The sequence below is a fragment of the Epinephelus lanceolatus genome, chromosome 2 (assembly GCF_041903045.1).
Source record: "Epinephelus lanceolatus isolate andai-2023 chromosome 2, ASM4190304v1, whole genome shotgun sequence".
Taxonomy (NCBI): Eukaryota; Metazoa; Chordata; class Actinopteri; order Perciformes; family Serranidae; genus Epinephelus; species Epinephelus lanceolatus.
The window spans coordinates 22,825,943-22,849,132 of NC_135735.1; the positions used below are offsets into that span (position 1 = coordinate 22,825,943).

Below are 23,190 nucleotides of genomic sequence, written 5' to 3' on the forward strand. Positions count from 1 at the left end.
CTGGCTTGCAACAGAAATCTAATAATGTAGAAAAACAGAACTTTCCCCCCTTTTTTTGTATCACTCTTTTCATGTTGTCAAAGAAGGAAGCTCTGCACCTGAGTAAATTCAGCTGCCTCTCTGGAGGAAAGAAAGAGTTTGTATACCCTCCCTCTGATTGAATTCAGATGACAGTTCTTTCTGCCGCATTCTGTCAGAGCCTGAGTGTGACTGGAGCCACTGCAGAGAGCAGCCGGTCCCACACTGTTCTCATCTCACCAGACGGGTGAGAAGAGAAGTGATTAGTTAGCAGCCAGAAAGCTGGAAGATGGATGTCGTGGAAAAAGAGAAAGTCTTTCTAGAGAGCATATCTGAGATATGGCCTAACCCTTTTTTCATGAAGTACTCCTTTTTTTATTTCTACCAAAAGATTCCAGTGTTTGATGTGAAAGTGATGAACAATAAAATAGGTAATTTAAATGTGAGAAGCTCACTTCACCAGTAGAACATCTAATACGCCATAGAATAATGGCATTGATTTTCTGAAAGCATAGAAAATTTGCATTTAGATAAGAAGAGCTTAGTTGCAGTGACAGTATCCATCTGGTAAAAGTTGAGATACTGCATGAAAAGTGTTTCACTTAGCTCTACAATGAAACTACTAAGGAGCGCTTGTTAAAACTATTACGTACATGCTACGTGTAGCGCAGAATCTACAAAACGTCCTCCATATGAATAACTGTTTTATAGTATAAACAGCAGTGTTGCAGCTGTGCTAATCAATGTTTTTATATTAATAATGGATCAAATGAATAGGTATAAGTAAAAACTGTTCAACAGTCTGCTGGTGCGTGTTTTAATTGCCTGATAACGTCTGCCTGAGGGCAGAAGGTCAAACTAATGGTGGGCAAGGTGAGATGAGTCCTTAATGTTTGATGTCATCATCAACTCCATGATGTTCTCAGCTCTAAAGGCAGACAGACAAAGTAGTGACTAGGTGGAAAACATAGTGGTGCATGGAGCTACTAAAGAGAAGATTATCTCCCTGGTGAGGACCAAAAAGGGCAACAAGGAGAGTGAATATTGGACTTAAATTTGACTCTAAAGGACTGCTAATGTTTTTTCTGTATCTGCTGGAATTTCTTGATTGGCAAGTTTTCGCTGACAAGTTCAGCATAACAACTTTAGAAGGTGATGTTACGTGAATGTTGATTTTTCAGCTTGTTACGCTGATCTGCATATTATTAATATGGCTTAAAGCAAATGCTCAATTAGACTATGACATACACTACCAGCCACTTTATTAGGTACACCTGTTCAACTGGTTGTTAATGCAAATAACTAATCAGCCATCACATGGCAGCAACTTAATGCATTTAGTCATGTAGACATGGTCAATATGACCTGCTGAAGTTCAAACTGGGCATCAGAATGAGAAAGAAAGGTGATTTAAGTGACTGTAATGTGGCATGGTTGTTGGTGACAGACGGGCTGGTCTGAGTATTTCAGAAACTTTCACTCACAACCATCTCTAGGGTTTACAGAGGATGGTTTGAAAAATATCCAGCGAGTGACAGTTCTCTCGGCTAAAATGTTTTGTTGATGCCAGAGGTCAGAGGAGAATGGCCAGACTGGTTCAAGATGATAGAAAGGCAACAGTAACTCAAATAACCACTGGTTACAACCAAGGTGTGCAGAAGACCATCTCTGAACGAATAACACGTCTAACATTGAAGCAGATGGGCTACAGCAGCAGAAGACCACACCAGGCGCCACTCCTGTCAGCTAACAACAGGAAACTGAGGCTACAGTTCTCACAGGCTCACCAAAACTGGACAACAGAAGATTGGAAAAACGTTGCCTGGTCTGAGGAGTCTCAATTTCTGCTGCGATATTCAGATGGTAGGGTCAGAATTTGACGTAAACATGAAAGCATGAATCCATCCTGCCTTGTGTCAAATCTGCAGCAACTGTGTGATGCTATCATGTCAATATGGATCAAAATCTCTGAGGAATGTTTCCAGCACCTTGTTGAATCTATGCCACCAAGAATTAAGGCAGTTCTGAAAGGCCAAGTCCAACCTAGTACCCAGGAAATCAGAGACCAATCAAAGACGAGATGACCTTGAACCTGACTGATTCTCCTGTGTGCCATCTGGTCTGATTAGAACAGGAAGTGGTGCCATGTCCTGATTGAAAGTTAATCATATCTCTTGGAACAAAAAGACATTGTGCAAGTTCTCTCACTTTTTACTTCTCTCACTTCCTTTTTTTAAACACAGCATCTTGAAGAGTTGTACTGATTCGTCTGCTTAATCTGACATGTATTGAGCGATGATAGGATTTGAAGCAATAAAGGTGCTTTGCATTGTTTCACTCCATACATATTCCTTAAGGTATATTATCTGAAGTCTGAATAACTTAACACTTCAATAAGCTTATATTCAGCAGCAGATTGTGTGCATGAGCTCTGAAAAATGTTTCTCATGTGGATTACTTGATTGAATATTGCTGTTCCCATTAATGGAATATTGAGTGTGAAAAGGATAAATGAAAAGGCCCGTCTGGCCGATGCTAGCGAGAGCAGATCTGGTGGTTAGGGCAATTTCACTCACTGCAGCATTTATTGAACACATTGACCGCACAGCTGTGTGAGTTCTCACAAAGCAGTCCAATTTGATTTGCTTTAGTGCAGAGATGCGGGGCTAATTCCCCATTCATGATGTGATTGATTATGCTTTTTACTATTCTTAATTTTTGTGATCTGATAATTTAAGATGTCTTTGATCATTGTTCTTATCCGCTGTCTGTAATCTGCTCTGTGAGATTAAGATTGGATTGTGCAGCAAAGATGTGGTGCTGATTTTGACAGCACATTTGAAAGTTTCTGAATCACTGCAAGAACAATTTGAGGATGTGTCCTTATCTCAGTGAGCCACTGAGACCTGGGGAAATATGTGCTTGCGTTTGTCGTGAGGTGCTGTTCTGTAGGACGCCACTAGATATCGCTGTTGAGTCTCAGTCAGATTGACAGTTTAATGCAGTTTCACATTTGTTTCTGTTTTATTTGATCTGTTGTTGAGACAGGCAATGCTTAAAGTGTTTTGCTACTCAGTCTTTCTTATTGTGCAGGCTTGTGTCTACTGCTTGCCATATTAAAAAGAAAATATGTTTATTAAATGTTAAATCTCAGTCTTAAAGCCCTTATCCTGGATTTGACTTACATGTTATTGATTCTGTTCTGTATTGCATATTTACTTGACAATATCGTCCTGCATTCCTAATTTTTGTCTAACACATGTATATTTGCAAAGCCATTTTCCTAGTTTGATAAGTTTTTTATTAACAGACTGAGATTAATATCATAGCTTAATAATTTTGTTATACAGCAGCCAGGAGGACAGCAGTGGAGGCAGGTGATAGAGTGATGTATGAAAGTTGACCTGGCAGTCCATCGTACATATCGACCTAAACCACCCTCATCCCGCCCTCTGCTCTTATCTATATGTCTGTCTGTGGATTATTGAACTGACACTGCAGCGGCCTGAGCCAGCCACTCAGCTATAGTCTGCCCTCCATCCTCCATCCCTCTCTCTCCCTGACTGACAGGGGTGTGATCTGATAAAGAGGACTCAGGGTTAGACTGAAGGCTCTGGTTGCAGTCACAGACCAAGGTCAGCACTTTACGTTGACCGGACAACACATTGAGGTGAATACTCCTCATCTGTGGTCACCAGAGTGGTGGTGGCGTCTGAGTTTCTCAACAAGCCGGGCCCTTCCCCTTTCTGCCTTCTTTTTCTTCCATATAGGGTCAGAACAATGGAGCGTTATCATTTTATACTTCCCCGGAGAGGCTAAGTAGAGAGTAAGTGCAGGTGGTGTTACTGAGTGATCCAGAGTAGAGAGAGAGGGCTGAAACAGCAGTCTTGCTTCTATCTGACACCGCTCTGTGCGCCGCTCCAGCACACCCACCTAGCATTGTGCACACAGTTAAAACAGGCTCACTTACCATACGTTAAGAGAACAGTAAGGCACACACCTTATCGTTCGTCTTCGGGATCAGGACATAGTTGGACATTTGAGACTTTTGAATTGGACTTACTACTTCCTACATCTGAGCACTAACTGGTGAGTAGCAATGTAGCAACATGTACGATTAAGAGGATTCTGAGGCTATCAGAGACTTACTGGGAGTATGCTGAGTAGTGTGAGATGAAGAGGATGAATCTGTTGTGTCTTTATATTGAGAAGTAAGACATTGTTTTACTTGAAAAATAATTAGAATAGTTTATAAATGAAGGCTAGCCAGTTCAGTTTCATCTTTTTAAAACTTTAAAATATACAGTATATGTATATTTTAAGGTTTTATTCATTATGTGTATATGGCTTTTTATCATATGCAATCACATGTTTTTATTGCTTTGTGATCATAGACACATAACAAGAACATTTCCATAATTCAGTCACTTTTCATTCAAAATATTTGCTCAGTTCAATTGTGGTTTTACAGTTTATTGAGAGTCATGCTATTGGTTGGGGACAGTAGTGAAAAAGATATTCAGATCTTTTACTTAAGTAAAAGTATAAATATAGAATAAAAATACCACAATTTCCTGCATTTAAAAATTTATGTAAGTAAAATTTTTACCAGCTAAATGTACCAGAAGGAGCTGTATGCAACATTCAGAGCATATCCATGAGTCAGAGTCTGAGTCAGGTTTGCCTGCACATGGCTCTCAACATGGAGGTGGCTGAGCCGGTGCTAGCATCTATTGATGTAAACAGTGCTAACAACAACAACAGTGCTGACAGAGCTAACAGTGTTAACGTGGACGGTAACAGGAGGGTGGGCACTATGGGTGCTACGCTTCTGTGTTATCAGCAGTAATTGCTTTATAAAGGCAGTGCACAGGGGTGGTGATCAACTTGCCAGTGGGATACACAAGTCTCATTCTCGTGAACCTGATATCTTTGAGAGTTTTTTCAAATTTAGCACAAATGTCCACTTGGACAACGATAAACGAGTAGATTTTAGTGGTCAAAGGTCAAGGTCACTGTGACCTTGAGTCCATTTCATTCTTGTAAATGTGATATCTCAAGAACACCTTGAGGGAGTTTGCTCAAATTTGGCACAAACATCCACTTGGACTCAACAATAGACTGATTTAAATTTGATGGCCAAATGTCAAGGTCACTGTGACCTTGCATCTGTTTCATTCACCTGAACGAGATAGTTGAATAGGGCCTTGAGAGAATTTCCTCAAATTGGGCACAAACGTCCACTTGGACCACTCAACAATGATCTGAATAGATTTTAGTGGTCAAAATTCAAGGTCACAGTGACCTTACAAAACATGTTTTTAGCCATAGCTCAAAAATTCATATGCTAATTATGGCAGAATTTCACATAAATGTCTAATAGGTTAAAATGATAAAGCGATGACATTTTATATCCAAAAGGTAAAAGGTCAACTTCACTGTGACATCATAATGTTCCGCAAACATTGAATAACAGCCATTATTCAATATCATAACTCAGGAACGGAAGGGCAGACATTTGGTCAGATACTGAATTGATGACATCAATCTTGGGTGTCCACCTTGAAACTGTGCTGACTGTATAGATCTTCTGTGCTGACTAGATAAAGGTGTGTGTGAAGCTTTGATATTTTAGAACATGTAGCTTCTTGTCTTTGAAGCACTGTCAACTGTCATGGCTACATATGAGTCCGGACAGACATGTTTGTAAACTGTAACTGCAAATTGACTGGTTTGTAGAGGCACACAACTGCAAGGTGGTAAATCTAGTTTTATTATAATTACAAGCATTTGTTTTTTTTTTTTTTATCCCTTATTATAATAGAACATTAGTTATTTTGTGCATCCTGTTTTTTTTGCTGCAGACACTGTGGAACCATTCTGCTTTCTGCCAGTTCACGTGTTTGCCATGTGTTTGGCTGTTTTACATTCGAATAGTGCACGTTGCAGTTTTTCCATGCAGTGAGACAGATTACTGTAAAAGAGGCCCGTGCACAATTCAAACAGCCATTGGTGGTCGTTGGACCCGGTGATCTGTCATACTACAGTAGTACCATCTCCACAGTGTTGCAGAGGTCTTTACTTGCAGTGTGAGTGCCTTCGACTCCTGGGGTATGCTAACGAGATGTGAAGGAGAGTGTAGATGGATGAGAAAGAGCAGCAGAGGATGAAACACAGGGGATGAGGGCAACAGCAGCTGGATGCATTACCTGCGTGTTTGTGTGTGTATGTGGGCAGGTACTGTCAGTATAATCTGTGAGTTGACTTCCTGAAAACACCCCCCCCCCCCCCCCCCCCCCACTGTCTCTATTAGCTGATAGAAGGCATTTGTAGCATGGCACAGTCATCAGTCTTTCAGCTGTTAGGTCAAAGCCCTGTCTTCACTTTCATTTCTCAAGTCATGAACTATATCTCCCCAACTCATACTCTCTCTCCTTCATCAGATGTTGACACAGTATTTCCTGTTTACTGTCAAGCTGTTGACAGTCATCCTGCATAGTCAAAATACAACATTTTTGAGAGTTAAGATGTTGCAGTAATGGACATTGTTGTCCTACATTGCATTATGTAGTGGAAACATGCAAACGGCTACCTCCAAAATAATTTCTTTCTACGTACAAATAAATAACTTATCCTTAGAGATTATTTTTTTTTAGAGATGATTAAGAAGGTTTCCAATTCTCAAAATAAAAGCAGTAAGAAGTGATGCAATGACACTCGTGGGTGAATACCTTCAGTCATTTCCATTTGGTACAAAATGCTAACATACAGACATTACTTGCATACTAACTGCCAAAATAGTAGCGTACAGAGATCAGCACATAGTATATACTTCATACCAGGGGTGTCAAACATAAGGCCCGGGGGCCAGAACCAGCCCACCAAAGGGTCCAATCAGGCCCACTGGATGACTTTGCACTCTAATAGCGATGCATTCGTGATAGGGCTGGGTTGAAATAATCGATTCATCCGATTCATATCATCTTCATTTGAATGACCCGATATCGATTCATAAAATCCAAGATTGATCTTTTAATATGCACTTTTCCCCACAGATGTGTCAAACATTAACCCGTTTAATTTCACTAGTACTAAACGGGCCATGGTGCTAAATTATTAATGACTGTAGTATTGAGAAGCTCCGATGTTACCAGCTCTTTTATCTGTAACTGTTGGCTTACTTTTTTTACGTTTTGGTGTAATTTATTATCATGCTGCAGCAGTCTGTCCTCCTGCTGTCTGTGCCACATTTACGCACACACACACAGACACACAAACATGGAGCAGAAATAATGCGGTGGAGACAGTGAAGTGAAGATAACTCGAGCTGATGACAGCTACCCTCATTACTGTGAGTGCAATAAAACCTCCACGAGGAATAAGTCAATACTTTATCAATACACGTTTAGCAACATGTAAATATGTAGGAAAGTGATATTTCACTCCATTCTGTTTGCAGTCTCTCACCCACCGCCACTAATATTATGTTATAAACAAGCAGAGAGCACCTTCCAGCTAATAGCAAATTGTTACTAACAAGCTAGACAACAACAGCAAATGTTAGAGGTTTAGCTTAGTTTGTCTCGTATCTTCAAAGGTGCTAACGGTAATGTCACCTGCAGGCAGTGAGTCTCCTCAGCAGCAGAGGGAGGAGCAGAGATGACAGCAGGACTGATAGCGACTGATGTCTGAGTTCTTTATTCTCTATAAACTTCACTCAGTATTGTGATGTCAGGAATATGACTTATTTAATGACATTTTGGATTTGTTTCCAGCGAGATATTGAGTTTATATTGTGACCTTGCTGTTTTGATATTACTGCTGCTGCTCTAGAAACAACATTTAGTCATAAAATATTCAGTTTTATTCCCTTTTGTGAATATATTATTTTTAAAGAATAGTTCCCTGTAAAATTTACAGTAGTAGTTTTCTGAGAATCTCTTTCACATACCAGCAAAAATTGGTATTGCAACTGAAATATCCCCAATCGAATCAATATTGGAAATCGAATTGAACTGGGACCTTGTGAATCGAAATCACATTGATTCAGGAAATCAGCGGCGATACCCAGCCCTAATTTGTGAAGGCTATGAGCTAGTTAAACAGTGAGTAGCTTACTTCATGTAAAATGCTCCCTCAGATGTTTTTCCACCATGACCAGAATACAATACTCTGAAAATACTATTTATTCATACTTATTGTGATCAACAGATTTTGAACATTGTGCAAAACATTGTCAAACAGCACAGACTCACTGAATGTGGAAAATCTGTGGAGACATATTGTTGAAATTGCATTTTTTCTTTTGAAGATATCACAGGCTGATTGTCATCTCTTTTGTAAACGGATAAATGTTTTTAAAATGTACTTTATTAAACTAAAAAAGGGGAACATTTTGGAGGTGTTTGTTACTAATAGGATATTATGCAATGGTTTTACTGGTCTGGCCCACCTGCGAACAAATCAGACGGTATGTGGCCCATTAACTAAAATGAGTTTGACACCCCTGCTTTATACAATTATCTATCATTGTATAATTTGTGGTGTTAAAGTTGCAGTGCACTTTCTCCCACTTTCACTCCATCAATTCCTCATCTCTTTTCTTTTTTCCCCCCTACGTGCTACTGTAATTCCTCCTTCTAACTCCATTTCTCCCCTCTGTCTCGCTGTGCACGCTGTGTATTGCCTGCATGACTGCAGAGGGAATGGAGCAGAGAGGGCGTCCGGTTTAGGCAAGTGCTCTGACGGCAGAGCTCCGCTGAGGAACGCATATATTAGAAGAGAGCAAATGAGAGGTGAGGAGAGAGAGAGGGAGTACCACTACAGGGAGGGAATGTGAGAGACGAGAATATGATTACATGGGTTATGGCTAATGCTTTGTACCTGTGGTTTTACTTGGTGCTCTGGGGCCTCATACATGATGTATTGGTGAGGTTGGCTGGCTTTAATAATACCCATCACAAGCCTAATGCTCTCGGAGACAGGGGACAGTTCAGTGATTACGTGTATTTTTAGCTCCACCTCAGCAGCCCCACACAGGAGAGAAGCGGGAAAGCGGATGTTTTGAATGAGTCGACGCCACGGTGCACAGCAGACGACGTCAGCAACAGCAGCACTACCAGCTGAGAGGAGTACACACACACACACAGGCACCACTGAGAAGAGCAGAGCAAGCAGCACAGCAAATCACAGACCTGCAGCTAACATGTTGGGCCAACCAGGACAGTCAACCTTACACGTCCCTTACAAGAGGCAGCCAGTGTATCGTGCGACTCACAGGTGTGTATCCCGGCCCCTCTCCCAACACATATGTGGGATTGTATCGCTACATAGCTACTCAGGAGGTGTGTCTGCTAAAGCCTTCCAGCAGCTGCAGGAGATAAAGTGCTTTGGATTGCATGCCGTTAAGTGTGTCTACAAAGTGTATGTGCGGGGAGAGGAGAATTTACACACATGCTGAACAGAGTCTATCGCCCGTTTTTGTGGCAGTGAAAGCAGCCGGCTGTTTTGCCTTTACAAACCTTTGGATTGCCTTCGGGGAGTGTGTATATCAATGTGTACTAATGGTGCAGTGTCTCCAGGAATGAAAGGACAGAGAGGGAGAAAGAGAGAGGGAGAGATGCTCACTGCAGTAATCACAGGTCACTGACCGCTGTGTTGATGTCAGCAGAACTGTGATCTCTCAGGCTGATTATGATGCTCTTCTGCATACACGGTTAATATGGGATGACTCAAAGGGTTAGTCTGTAGTGGAGGTTTGATGCAGTCCTCCCTAACATTCAGCGAGCCAGAGATACACTTCTCAAAGGAATGTGCTTGTTTACATGGCTTCTCAGTCCTTGGCACAGCTGTTATTAGGGCCCAGCCCACAGATAAATACTGTATATATACAGACTCACTCATGCATTGTCACATCTGCTGCATATTACACTTCTTCATGCACCGGTGGACTGTTTAGCTGTCTTTTTGCTGAAGTTGTATGTTGTTTGTGTCATTGGCTTGAGCTCTAGCCAAAGTGTCAGCATCAAAGTGAACTGAACATGTTTGCTGCTGTGTTTTGCCTGCTATACATTAACATGGTTTGAAATTTAGGGGTTTCCCAGTTCAACTATGAACAGGTTTCCACGTATATGAAGTGGCGACCTATAGTTTTTTGCTGTCGTTCGGTTAATTCTGTCATTTGTAATCAGGTTGTGATATGGAAATGATGCCATAGATCCATGCACAAGATTATGAACTTATTATCATTCTGTCAGGGTCTCGATGTCAGTCGCAGCGATAAGGTTACTTTGCCTATTTATCATTCCTGCATGTGCTCCCTCATCGGTCAGCCCCCCTGCTGTGCTCTCAGGCACAGAGGCAGCGAGCTGTAAACACCAGACCGCAAAATTTCACCTACAGTATGAGCCGCAGATAAAGTAGCTTGACAGTTTGGCTCAGCTGTAAATCAGTATTATTTTCCTTGCAGGATACAGAGCTACATTTATAATGTAGGTCAGTTTAAACTAATAAGAATGAGCCTCTCATAGGTTTGTCCAGTCTTGTTTGGTGGTCTGTTTTTAATGAATTATGTAATGGGTCTGGTTCTACTCAGGCTGCTGGATAACATCTGATTTGATGTTTAGTTCACCCAGTTCCAGTAATGTTCTGTACAGGCCAGTCACACCCAGTGCAGCTCATCCTTCCCCTTTCATCCCTCGGCCTCAGGGCGAAATGTGGCCAAAAGACACAGCGCTTCATTTGTATGCTTAGCCGAAATAGAGGTCATATTTTTGCAAAGTGCGGCTTTGAATGTCTGGACCACTTCAAACTGAGAAATGACACACCTAAAATTGGTGCAGGGGACAGAGTATCCATGGATATAGGAGGAGGGACTGTATCAGAGGAAGGAGGTGACCTCTCCTTAACCACAGACATTGTGCACATTTCCAGGGAGACTTAATGCTTCTAAGAATAGACATAATGATGATACTGAGCAGGAGGTTGAGGTATTTGAAAAGGGAGTACATTCTCTATGTATTAAGACCGTGACCTTTTAAATTCCCCAGATTGTGATTTAGATCAGCCTCTGTGAGTGGGATAGAAATTCTCAGGGAAGGGGACTGCTCTGGTAAAGATCCTGCCGGCCAGTCACAGTGCTGGAGCTGCACACCAGATGTGGCCTACCTTCCTCCACTGCTGCCTGACTTAATAAGCCTCGTAAGTCTCTTCAAACTCTCTCCCCACACTCTCAGGATACAGAGATCTAAAAATAGCCACTAAATTCAGTTACCCTCTGCCAGCCAAGTGGAACCTCACCTAATTCATTTAATCCATCTGTTTAATTTCCTCGATAAAATGATAATGTGATAGCCTGCGAGCAACCAAGAGGGACAGATGGGAGTGGGCCAAAACTAAATTATTAAATCAGTTTTTTATAATTTTTGTAACACTGTGTACTATGTTGAGATAACCATTATTTGATGTCTTATCATGCAGTGCAGTGATCGGGTGCTTTACGCTGCTTCTGTACTGAAAAATGACGCTCTTGTGCTCTGAGAAGGGGAATACCAGAGAATAAAAAGCCAGTTCAGAGGGAACAGATTGTGAGAGAAACCTGCAGTGCTTTGATAGCTTTGTGTACAGCATGTTTATGCAGAACAGCTGTGAACACACTGTTATTGTACAGCATGATGTAAAAAGACAATGACGCCAAAAAAAATCTGTTCGCATCCTAGTAGATGTGTGTTGTTTTTGGAAACTGGGGCCTCTGTGTGTGTGTGGTACCTGCGTGATGTTCATTGCCTCTGAGCATTGCAGTCATGGAGTAGCTGTGTTGTCTTAACCCTGTGTATCAGTGTAATGCAATTCCCCAGTGGGAGCGTGTTCAGTGGCCGCTTTTGCTCTGCGGTGTGTGTCTGCTCAGATTCTGTAATGAGAACTGCAGGAGAGAGGTCCCTATAAGCCTGGAGCCAGTCTGGACACAGTTAGCTCCCAGCAGAGAACAGATATCACACACACACACACACACACACACACACACACACACACACACACACATAGAGAGCTGACTCAGTCTGCATGTCCTGCAGAGAGGGGATTGTGAGCAGAGGACAAGGTGTTTGCCAATCTTGATGAGAAGTCAGAACTGTCTTTGTTTTCCTCCACTGATAACATGTTATGGATATACAGTACACACTGAAGCAAACACTGTTGTAAAGGCAGGTCTGCTGCAGTAAAGTGCTGCACTATACGAGCTCGGACACCCCCAGGGCCAAGATTCTCTGCAGCAAAATTCACCAGACTAATCAAATTTCTCACGTACAGTACCCTCTGTATTTTTGCTTAAATGTGATGACTTTATCATTTACCACTGTACCAAATCCCAAAGAGTATTGTAATGTAATCAAGGGGTCTGAACAATAGATTTGTCTAGCATTGTCTCCTAGTATGCTTTACAGAGCATTTTTCAACAGTTGGATAATTTGATACATTCCTCCGCTTTCATCTTGCTGACAAAAGCTCCCCATTTGTTAAAACAAATCTTTATTTTTTTTCTCTTGCATGTGTGTGTGTGCCTGCTTGTGTGTGTGTGGCAGACAAGAGGTGGGGGGTACAAGGAAGGTATTTAGTGTTGGGATGACATAATAATGCCTCTGACATGATTGTGTAAGGGATTTAGACGTGTCTCACAGCATGAGGGTTAGCTGAATCCGATTGTTGGAGGATCCAGTGGCTGTTTATCTGCCCCTCTGCTTTTGGACAAAGGCACTGGCGAGTGACATGGCTTTCATGAAATGGTATTAGAAAACAGGGATTACCCTGGTTCAGATAATGTAATCCGTAAGGACACAATGAAATTCAACTACGCCTGTCCTGTTTTGTTTCTCTACATTAGAAAGAGCATATGGTTAAAGGGGAGACTGTATGGGGACGCTGTATCTGAACATACTTACAGGCCTTGTGGATGGACATCTCCTACTGTATTTAATATTACATTAATTATATTTAAGAAGAGATAGATGAGAACAGTTGTGCTTGAGTTTATTGATCTTAATTACAGAGCTGTTTTCCCATAAGCATGTTAATGGTGTGCAAAAATACCAAATATTGATCCACGCAGAGCAACAGAATAAACTGCTCTGCCATGGTCACATATGTGCTGGCCCTTATTAGACGACTTACCTGCAGCTTTTACACCCCCATGTGCCATTACACCATAATGGGATGTCATCGAAGCTATTTGTGGAGCAAAAGGTGAACGGGTCTCTTGCTCACACATTTTCAGAGTAGCCATCTCTGCCTATTTTTTGCCATGCTCGTCTGTTACAGTTTGAGTTTTGATTTATTTTCAATGTTGCAGGATTACAGGGTTTAGAGATCACACAGATAATCTGACCATGAACATATGCAATTTGTGTCCGTGTGTGTGTATGTCTCTGTGTGTGCTCAGGGGAGTGTCTGTGCGGTGTGACAGATTGCCTAAGTTTGGCTGAATCAGACAGAGTCATGCTGCGGATCATTCATTTGGTACTGTAAAACCTCAGGGAGCAGACAGCTCTTTTGAGCTTGAAGGTGAAGAAAAATGCTTGGAGTTAGTCTAGCAAATGATGACTGCTGCTGCATGGGGCTTGTATTGAGAACCTGCAGGTAGGTTATCTTCACGGGGATACATTTTCTCTATGGGTTATGTCTGTTTGTGATTGAAAGGACTGCATCTGGAAAGTGCACGTGGCTACTTACGTATAGATGCTGACAGCTTGGTTTGGTAAACAATACTGCAGCTGTTCTGCTGCACAATGCTTAGACCACAGATGGAGTGAGGGCCCCTGTCTTAGTGTGCTCTTTTCTAAAAGGTCTTCTGACTTGTGACGAGGGAGATTATTGTTTTATCAGAATGAAAAGCTGACTTTACATTTCTTCACTTTTGTTTTGCAACTCTGCATACTTTGTACTTTTTAATGACTGCCGACTGGGAGTGATTCATCATGTTGTTGTAAAGACAAAGCTGTCATCTCTGACTGACATCTGTGCTGCAGAATTGCTGCAGAATTCCAGGCAAGCTGCCTCCCTATACATTATCTTGAGAGCCCCAAACAGCAGCACAGTAAGTAGGTGATTCACATGGATGTACACATATACCTTATAGGAGGATGGCTGAGAGGCTGTGCGGTGATGCACCACCTCCACGCAGAATCCATTTTTATCACGGGAAGGATGCCGTGACAGTTCTGACAGTGTTTTTTTTATGAATATCAAATGATAAATGCAGTTATGTGGAGGTATGATACAGACCCTGTTTTCCTCTCCTCTCCTCTCCTCTCCTGATTTTGCTTTGGCACTCCTCAGAGAAATAGTTGAGAAACATATTTAATCGGATAGGATAAGTAGAAAAGTCTGCGCTATAAACACGTGTGTGCACGTGTTATATGTGTTTGAATACAGAATAATCTTCCTCCACTGCAGTGTAAACATACATGGTAGTGGCTGCACATGATTGGTCAGAGTAGGCAGGGACATGCTGTACTTCACCACTACCTTTATAAGAACAGAGCAAATCAATAAATACTCTGTGTCATCAGGTTTAATCGTAAATGCTACCTTTTCAACTAGTTGATGCAACTTTAAATCCATCCATCCATTTTCATCCAATTATCCGGGGCTGGGTTGCGGGGGCAAAGCAACCCTCTCCCTAGCAATGCTTTCCAACTCCCTCTTAGGGACTCCAAGGCGTTCCCAGGCCAGGTGAGATATGTAATCCCTCCAGCGTGTTCTGGGTCTACCCCATGGTCTCCTACCAGTGGGACGTGCCTGTGATTAGATGCCTGAACCACCTCAACTGACACCATTCGATGCGAAGGAGCAGCGGCTCTACTGCGAGCTCCCTCTGGATGTCCAAGCTCCTCACCCTATCTCTAAGGCAGAGCCCAGCCACACCACGGAGGAGACTCATTTTTGCTGCTTGTATCTGCAATCTCATTCTTTCGGTCACTACCTAGAGCTCATGACCATAGGTGAGGGTTGGGACATAGATGGACCAGTAAATCTAAAGCTTCGCCTTCTGGCTCAGCTTTTTCGTCATTATGACGGTCCGGCACAGCGCCCACCATAGCCGCACCAAACCGCTGATCATCGCACGCTCCATTCTACCCTCATTCATGAACAAGACCCTGAGGTACTTGAACTCTCTTGCTTGAGGCAGTAACTCTCCCCCAACCTGGACGGGGCAATCCACCAGTTTCCAGCAGAGAACTATGGCCTAAGATTTGGAGGTGCTGACTCTCATCCTGACCACTTCACACTCAGCTGCAAACCGCCCCCAGTGTATGTTGGAGGTCACGGTATGATGAACAGAACCACATCATCTGCATAAAGCAGAGATGCAATTATGACGTCGCCAAACCGAAACCCTTCCTACCTCCGGCTGCGCCTCAAGATCCACAACTTTTAATGACTAAATTAAGTAATTATGAGGTGCAAATATTTGCATTCTCATAACAAACAATATTTTGTCAGACTATTTTGAATTATTTCAATTTACATGTTTGCTTCTACATTTTAGATACATTGACTACAATCTGGGCTGCTCATTTTTGACGTTTCGCTGCTTTTAACGTAATTTTGGCTAGATTTTTCAACTTTTACTCTGCCCTCCAGGAAGATACTTCACACTACGTACACACTTAACACTATGTTTTAATGTCTCTATGTCTCCTCTCATTGAAGACATACAGACCCAATGACAAAACTGAAAAGTATTCCTGAAAAATATCTGTATTTGCTCTCTACAACAGTTAGAGCAAAAGTAAAGAGTTCATCCAGAAGCCCTTTTCCAATTTAAAACGTTACTTAATAACATGAAAGTTATTATGTTTATGTTAAATTGCTTTTTTGGGGCTTTTTTGCCTCTTGATCTTAATGCCAGTCTCGATGTGTTACAGTGCTCTGCTGCTCTTAAATGCTTTGGTGTGTGAGATGTTTTGTGGTTGGGATTGATGGAAATATGGGGTGTGTACAGGATGTTTCTGATCTGGGAGGAATTATATCTTTCTGCACTGCCTTGTTTTGGTTCATAAGTAACCCAGATGTAGCTTTTGGATAAGTACAATGAGGTCGAGTGGAAGGAGAGGGAGACCCAACATCTCTTTATCTTGCCTGATTCTTTCTTTGTTGAACCTCAAGCTCTCTAATACTCTCCGTTTTTATTTTGCTGACAGTGCGATGATCGTTTTGCTAGTTAAGCTTCCTACACGTGGGTGGAGCTCCCTGAAGGGATTCAAGGGTGAGTCGGTCAAATTCAAATGAATTACTACTTAAGTCTCTTTCTTAGGGATGTTAATAAAAGTTTAATCAGTTAGCACCATTTCACACTACGAGAATGGTCTTCATTGGCACATTTTATTTGAAATGAAACTGACTGTTTTTAGATATTTGGTGATATTGCTGTGTCACTATTTGACATCCTACATATGGTTTTGTTGTGCTAATGTATAGTAAGGTCATGTGGCGGTTTTGTTTTGTTTAGCTACATATGACAGCACTATCACCAGGGCTTTCTGTACACCATTCCCTCTGGTCCTTCCTGCCTGAAGCTTGCAGTTTTCAAGCCGTCCGTCTGCCTCCTGCCTGAGATTTTCAGCTTTAACATTCCCCCGTACTTCACATCCCCTTCTGTCCTACATTGCACAGCTAAGTGATTAGCTGTGTTTGGCTTTGCAGTGTGGGTTGGACTTTGCATTTAGCCGCTAATATACTGAATGTTCAACACTTAAGCAGATGTTCTTGCTCTTTAGCCGAAGGCAGTGTGCAGTCTCAGGTTGTAAAAGAAACAAATTTGATCTACTTTGCCAGTTTAGATGGGATACTTGATGTTTGATTTAATTATTCGGGGTAGATTTGAAAGGGCCATTTTGTTTGATGGTTGTGATTCCTATGTGTATGGCAATCTCAGACGTCATTAGACTCGCAAATGAAGACTGTGCTTCAGTGCATCTGAATGGCTGATCATATCAGACATATCCCAATTACATTTTTGGAAATCTTCCACAATGGAGATGCAGTGGAATAAGCCAGGATGTCTTCTTGTCTGCCTGCCCATCATTTCATCATGTCAGTGAGAGAAGGAAGAGCTGCGTCAGTGTGGGAAAGGCAAAGCAGAAAATAATTTTGTGGTTGAGATGAAGCATAATTACATGGATTTGATTACAGTCATTCTAATTAGGGACCATTGCGGATCATCCGGCCTGCTGCTGCTATCTGTGCTTCATTCTTGTCAGATTCCCTCAGTTTGTTTTTCCATCTGCAAGACTGTGTCAGTTAAGAGCTCCTTTATCAGGACTCGCTGCCTTCTACCTGACCTGGAATTATATGTTTGGACTCACACCTCAATCTGCTCTCCCTGGACTGACTCCCAAGCCGACTAGCTTGCTTATTGTATAGCAGCAGCTTTCTTGCCCATGCTTGTCTGCTGCAAAGGTCAGATAGTAAAAACAGGTTAGAGCACACACTGATAGCCATTAAATCTACTTGCGAAATTTGACATTCCATGCACTACACAGTCAGGATAATCTATAACAGGGGTCAGCAACCGAGGGCAAGCATGCTTAAAGGGATACTCCGCCAATTTTTAACCAGCTTTGTTTCAAAACAGAGTGGGTAGTGTGTGTAAATGAACTATGGTAAACTTCGCTCAATCTAACCAGCACCCAGCCATCCCTTCTCGTCCCCTGGCGAAACTCATTAGCTCTCGGCCTGTTGCTCAAACTACAGGCTGTACTTCCGCATTTTCGTATTGCCCGCCACCCATGCTGCTACCGTAACAGATAGACCTACCCCTCTCTCTTAAACTCGTACTGAAATCCAATCAAATGCTAAAACTAGGCTAGGCATATATCAAGATTATGTGACTGTATTGACTATTTCTCGCCTACAATGTTTTAAGAAACATATTTTAGCGCTCTGTTTAGCTGTAGTAGCGAGAATTTGTGAACAGGAAGTGGGTGCCATACTGTTTCCTGCACAGTGAAAACAGAGATTCTGTCACTGAGTTGCCTATTTGTTGCCTCGGAAACATGTTTAAGCTTATTAATTAACTCGAATTACAAGACTGTCAGCCACCATTGTTTCAAACGGACATGTTCGTCCTGTCACCCACAGGCGATTGCATTTATAGGTCTTGCGTGCTGCAATGCATTCTGGTAGCTGTAGGTTTTCTCCCTCTCGAGCATAAGTGTCCTTTATTTGGATTTCTCTCATTCTGTAGCACCACTTTGAAAATTCAATTTGAAAAAGTCTTTCTACTGCATAGACATCCTAGTTTTATCAAAAAGCCATTCATCCAGTAGTAAAGTACTTCTTTAACTAAAGGCACACTTGCAGTAAGTGTGCAAGAGAGTTTTTTGAAATGTTTAAGTGCAGGGTTTCCCACACATTCATCCATGGTGGCCTGTCACGATAACAACATCTGCCACCATGTATTGATTTTCAATTTTTGGAGCTGGACCGATCATTAAAAGTGGAATACATAAACCTACTGTTCAGTTATTCATTGTACTTGTACTCAGGGCACAGACGAGGCAGCAGAACGGCAGGCCAGTGAAAATGAAACTTAACTGTTCACTGCGCAAAGTACATGCTACAACAGCTGCTCCTCTCATCCATTGATCTGATCAGCTCTGATTGGATCAACTGATCAGTTACCCAACCTGCAAATTAAACTCCATAAACTGCTGGCAAGGAAAAAAAAAAAAGAAGAACTCATCGAGACATACCACGTTTGGTAGTGATCTAAATTTAAGAGATGAGCTCTGCTGCTTAAAACCAATGCCTCAAACAACTAAAGGTGAGGACGTAGCCAAAGTTTTTGTGGAGCATTTTGAGCAGCAAGGGATTGACATTATATTGTATATCATATCAAAAAGGTTGCTGACCCTTTGATCTATAAAATGAACAGCACCAACAATTTTTAAAAAGAATGATCAGCACAGGCATTGGTCAAATGAAAACTACGGTACCAGTCAGTAGGACATTGTTAATTTTTAACAGGAGGACAAAACTATGACCCCCAACCTTCTTGCTCAGAGAAGATTATAGATCAAACATGAAACTGACTCATATTACAAATCCATCCACTACTTCAGCACCACAGGAAAGCTTTAAGCTCTGTTTTCACTATCAACTTTTCTCTCTAGAGAACACGGCAAGTAAAATTATTTTTTTCTGACTCACTTATTCTCAGACTGTTTTCTCTCATTTCATCTCTCTTCTGTGGGTGTATCTCACTCACTGACTCAAGCCTCAGCGCTGATTGTCATGCACATATCTGATTGGCTGAGTAGCACCATGTGAGATGATTTACAATGCATGTATTGGTCTGTGAGTTTCCTGGACTGCTAAACCAGCGCTACAAATGCTGCACCAAATAAAACAGAAATGTTCCATCACAATTAGATACTGGTCTAGATAGGATGGCATCTGAGTCTGGACATGGAATGTACTCCATCTGTGGAGATGGAGAGTGATGGCAGGTTAGGTATTTTGGTCATTTTTCGACAAAGAGGGATGGGCGGGTATAATTAGAAAAGTTACAATTCCAGTACCAATACCAGTACCCTTAAAATGATAAACATACCAGTAGAGTACTTAATTTGAATCCCATAATATGTATGGAGAGGCGTGTAGTACAGCCATACTTTCAGACACTTTGGTGGCATATCAGCACGCTGAACTGCCAACTCTGTGAACTCTGTTGTAGCTGGGTTATTATCAGGTTTAACAAAAGAGTCAAGCCATTTTGGTGTTGTTGTGAGTTTGTTGGGACTGTTTAACAGCTGGGTGTTTGGATATTAGCAGCTGCTGCTCTGCTAGCTTGTGCTAACTAGGCAGACGTTGAACTGACCTTTCACAGGAAGTAGCGGCTCCCTGCGGCTCTGGAGACGGTAGCAACAGAAAGTTTGCTGGGGAGTTTGGACGGTCTGCAATCAGACCCCTGACACAAAAAAGATTGAATGCAGGTATCATTTGACAGGAGAAGTTTCAATACTACTTGGTACTGGGTTATTTCGGTAGTGATACCCTGCCCTAGAATCACCCCTCATTCCCCCTCAAGTCACCTACTGATACCAGTAGAATTCAACAATTTGGGACAAGCTCCTTCTTTAAATGCAGAATGGCAGGATTTGATCAAATTTTTTATGCCATAAATGCCTCAGGTGTATATGCCACTTATCCTCGTTCCTCCTCTCTTATTTTTCTGTATCATCTCCTGTCTACCACAGCATAGTCTTAGCTGTCAAATCCAATTTGCTACCTCATATTTTCAGTAAGTCGAGCCCGTTAGGTATCACTGCTCGTGAAAGTGAGTTGGTGTAATGACATTAATAACACAAATATGCTTAGTTCAGCTGAGCATATTTGTTGGGGGAAGTGCTACCACAGTAAATAAGCTTTTAAACGGATGAAAAATACATGCTTTAGGCAGGATTTTGGTGACTTGATGGTTTCGCCTTCAGTGTGACTTGACATGTAGGTGTCAGACAAACAAGAAAAACCCTGAAACATCCTAATAGGTGAGACATTTATGCAAGTGTTTTCATTTTTGTTTGGATTGCAGAATAAAATGTTACCATTTTATTTTATGGCTGCATGGCAACATTGTAACAATTGCAGAAGAAAAAGAGGATTTCAAACTAAAAAAAAAACTCTTTTTCAAAGTGTAAAGCAGCACTGCAGTCTAACAGATCCAGTGTGGACAATAACAGAGGACAGGCAGCTGTTGCTGTTGTCCTGCTGAGTGCTGACGTGTTGTTTTCACTTTGCGCCCGTGTACGCTGTGATGACTCGCCTATACTTGATCTTTCATGGTCAGATTCCTTGGTGTCAGTCACTAAAGTACTCCTCCTCCTCCTTCTGAACTACAAGAGTTGAAAGCTACGCCTAGCACCCATAGAGCCTCTGGAGAATGTGAACAAAGGTCATCGTGTTACTTCTCATTAACCTGTGATTTCCCAAAGCAAGTGGCCCATGTTGTCATGTCATCTGAGATTGGCTCAGACCTTTGATGATAAAGATCGAGTCAGTGCCGTGGAGGTGTGTCTGTATGATTGTGTATGTGTGTCAGAAGTGTGTGTGTGTGTGTGTGTGTGTCAGTGAAAGGAAGCAAAGTGCCTTTGAGCCTCCGCTATTGATGTGCTGATCACAGAGGGGGGAAACTGTGGCGTGAGAGAAAAGACTATTCTCATTTCATTTGTTTCAGAGCTGGCTAGAGAAAGATTTGAGTAGTTTTTGGTCATCTTGTCTGATTCATTAGACATTTAAAGATCTGTGTATTAGAAAATTATTGCTACTAGTTGATGAGCTCCACTGATAACATCCACGTGCAAGAAAGGGCTACATTTGAGATTAACAGCATCCCCTGATGTGCTTTGCAGACAGTCTCTCGTCATTTTTTGCACTGTCAGGTATGTGATGCTTATGCTGATTGTGGGGTTTTGTCTTGGTAAGAGATAATTTGCTGCGCAAAACCTTCTCTCCCGTGGCTTTTCGGTGCCCTGAGAACAGATTTGCAAAGCTGGATGTCAGACCTTTCAAACTAACTATGCTGCCGCAATGTTTAGAATTACACACGGCAGGATTTTTATACATAAAGTTTTATCAGACTTAGCTCAGATGCAGCAGTGCAATAGATTAGGGCACTCCTGCTTACTCAGAACTTTTAGATTTGTCGCTTTACTTAATGTGTCAGCTGTTCAGAGATCCACTATGGATTAAAACAGAGTCACAATCAATGCTTTCTGTTTTATGATTTTTATTTCTTTTGGTCTCTTCTCTTCTCTTTGCTCTCTAGCTTTAACATGAGCTTCCTGTTTTCTAAATTTAGATTTATCACAATGTTTAAAGGCATTATTGACTGCCACAATTGACTGTTTAAGCCCCTTGAGAAGCTGCTGCAGATGGTCGGTTTCTTAGAATCAAACCTATTGATAGGTTGGGTATGTAAACTTATAAATAAAGGGGAAATTCAGTAATGCCTGTGGGAAAAGTCAGTGAAGCTATCATTGAGGAATACATCATTTCAATTTCGATTAAGTGTGCAACTGTAACATCTTTTTTCCCCCTTGCAATCCCCATAACACACACACACACACACACACACACACACACACACACACACATTCATGCACTTCAGATTATGACAATTCTTGTTAGCACAAATGAAGAGATGAAATAAAGATGACTCCTGGTTGCTCTGGGTCATCATTATTCAGTAAGGTGCAGGATAAACCTGTGGTATTAAATATTGACCCGAAGCTGCAGGGGCCCTTCATTGATTCATTCCCCAGAGTAATGCTCGCCCCAGAAAACTTCCCAACTTTTTTTTTTTTCCTTTGTCGCAGCATATCCCTGTCGCTATTGATCCCTAAGATAAGTGCTTTTGAAAGTAATTTTATTGTCATGGTTGGAGGCATTATAAAACCACAATTTCTTTGATGAATTACTTCAAATCAGCCTTTATAAATATTTATCAGTCAGCTAAACTTGTGCCAATGGAGCAAAAGAAGTGCTGATGCGCCCACAGTCCTGTTGGGATCCATCCCTCGCTCAGGGCATTTTCTCTACTGCTGCAGGCAGTTGCTGGAACAATATCAGGTTGTAACAAGTTTATAACAGTGCAAGAAAGAGCAAACACTTCCTGTGAGGAAGTTATTAATATGGGTTTTGGACTCTCTGTTTGTACAGTGGAGCTAAGCCTCCAATGGTCCTTGTTACTGTCCACTTAGAGTTTGAAAAATAGAATTTCCAATTGAGCAGGCATGAAATGAGTTGCAACTGATGAGCAACACCTATTTTTGGCAAAACATTTTAGTTCCTGGACCAGGATCGTGGATAACAACATTTTCACTTAGAGCAGTGGTTCTTTTCAGAACATGCATGGAGACTAGTGTTTCCTTGCATCCTAATTTTGTATTATTGGCCCAACACAGGGCCTGTTTTGGATTCACTGCAATGCAATTAGCTGTTGCCTTGCTTATGTTTTGGACTGGCATGGCCTAAAGGACCATTGTGACTGCAATGAAATGTGCTGTGTCAGAACTGTGTGTGTGTTGAATGTTAATAGGGTGACAGCTCTTTCAATTTCTGCCAAACCCTCTGTCTGACAGGGTACAGACACTGGCAAGTCCTCGCACCTGTCTC

At 41.7% G+C, this 23,190-nt stretch overlaps 1 protein-coding gene across 19 annotated transcripts in view; it reads left to right on the plus strand.

The window, feature by feature from the left end:
* Window positions 1–23,190, plus strand: part of plekha7b (pleckstrin homology domain containing, family A member 7b) — a 96,538-nt gene that overhangs the window by 11,304 nt on the left and 62,044 nt on the right. Inside the window, exon 1 of one of the 19 annotated variants that reach the window (XM_078175396.1) lies at window positions 3,820–4,107. The exons of 15 other annotated variants lie outside the window; for them this stretch is intronic. Coding sequence is in view for 2 of the 4 variants with exons in the window: in XM_078175363.1 (XP_078031489.1) it covers window positions 9,086–9,297 (212 nt within the window). In the remaining 2 variants the exon portion in view is untranslated. Of the gene's footprint in view, window positions 1–3,819; window positions 4,108–8,902; window positions 9,298–16,130; window positions 16,280–23,190 lie in introns of those variants that run through there. 3 more of the 19 variants (XM_078175363.1, XM_078175376.1, XM_078175402.1) reach the window with 3 other exon arrangements.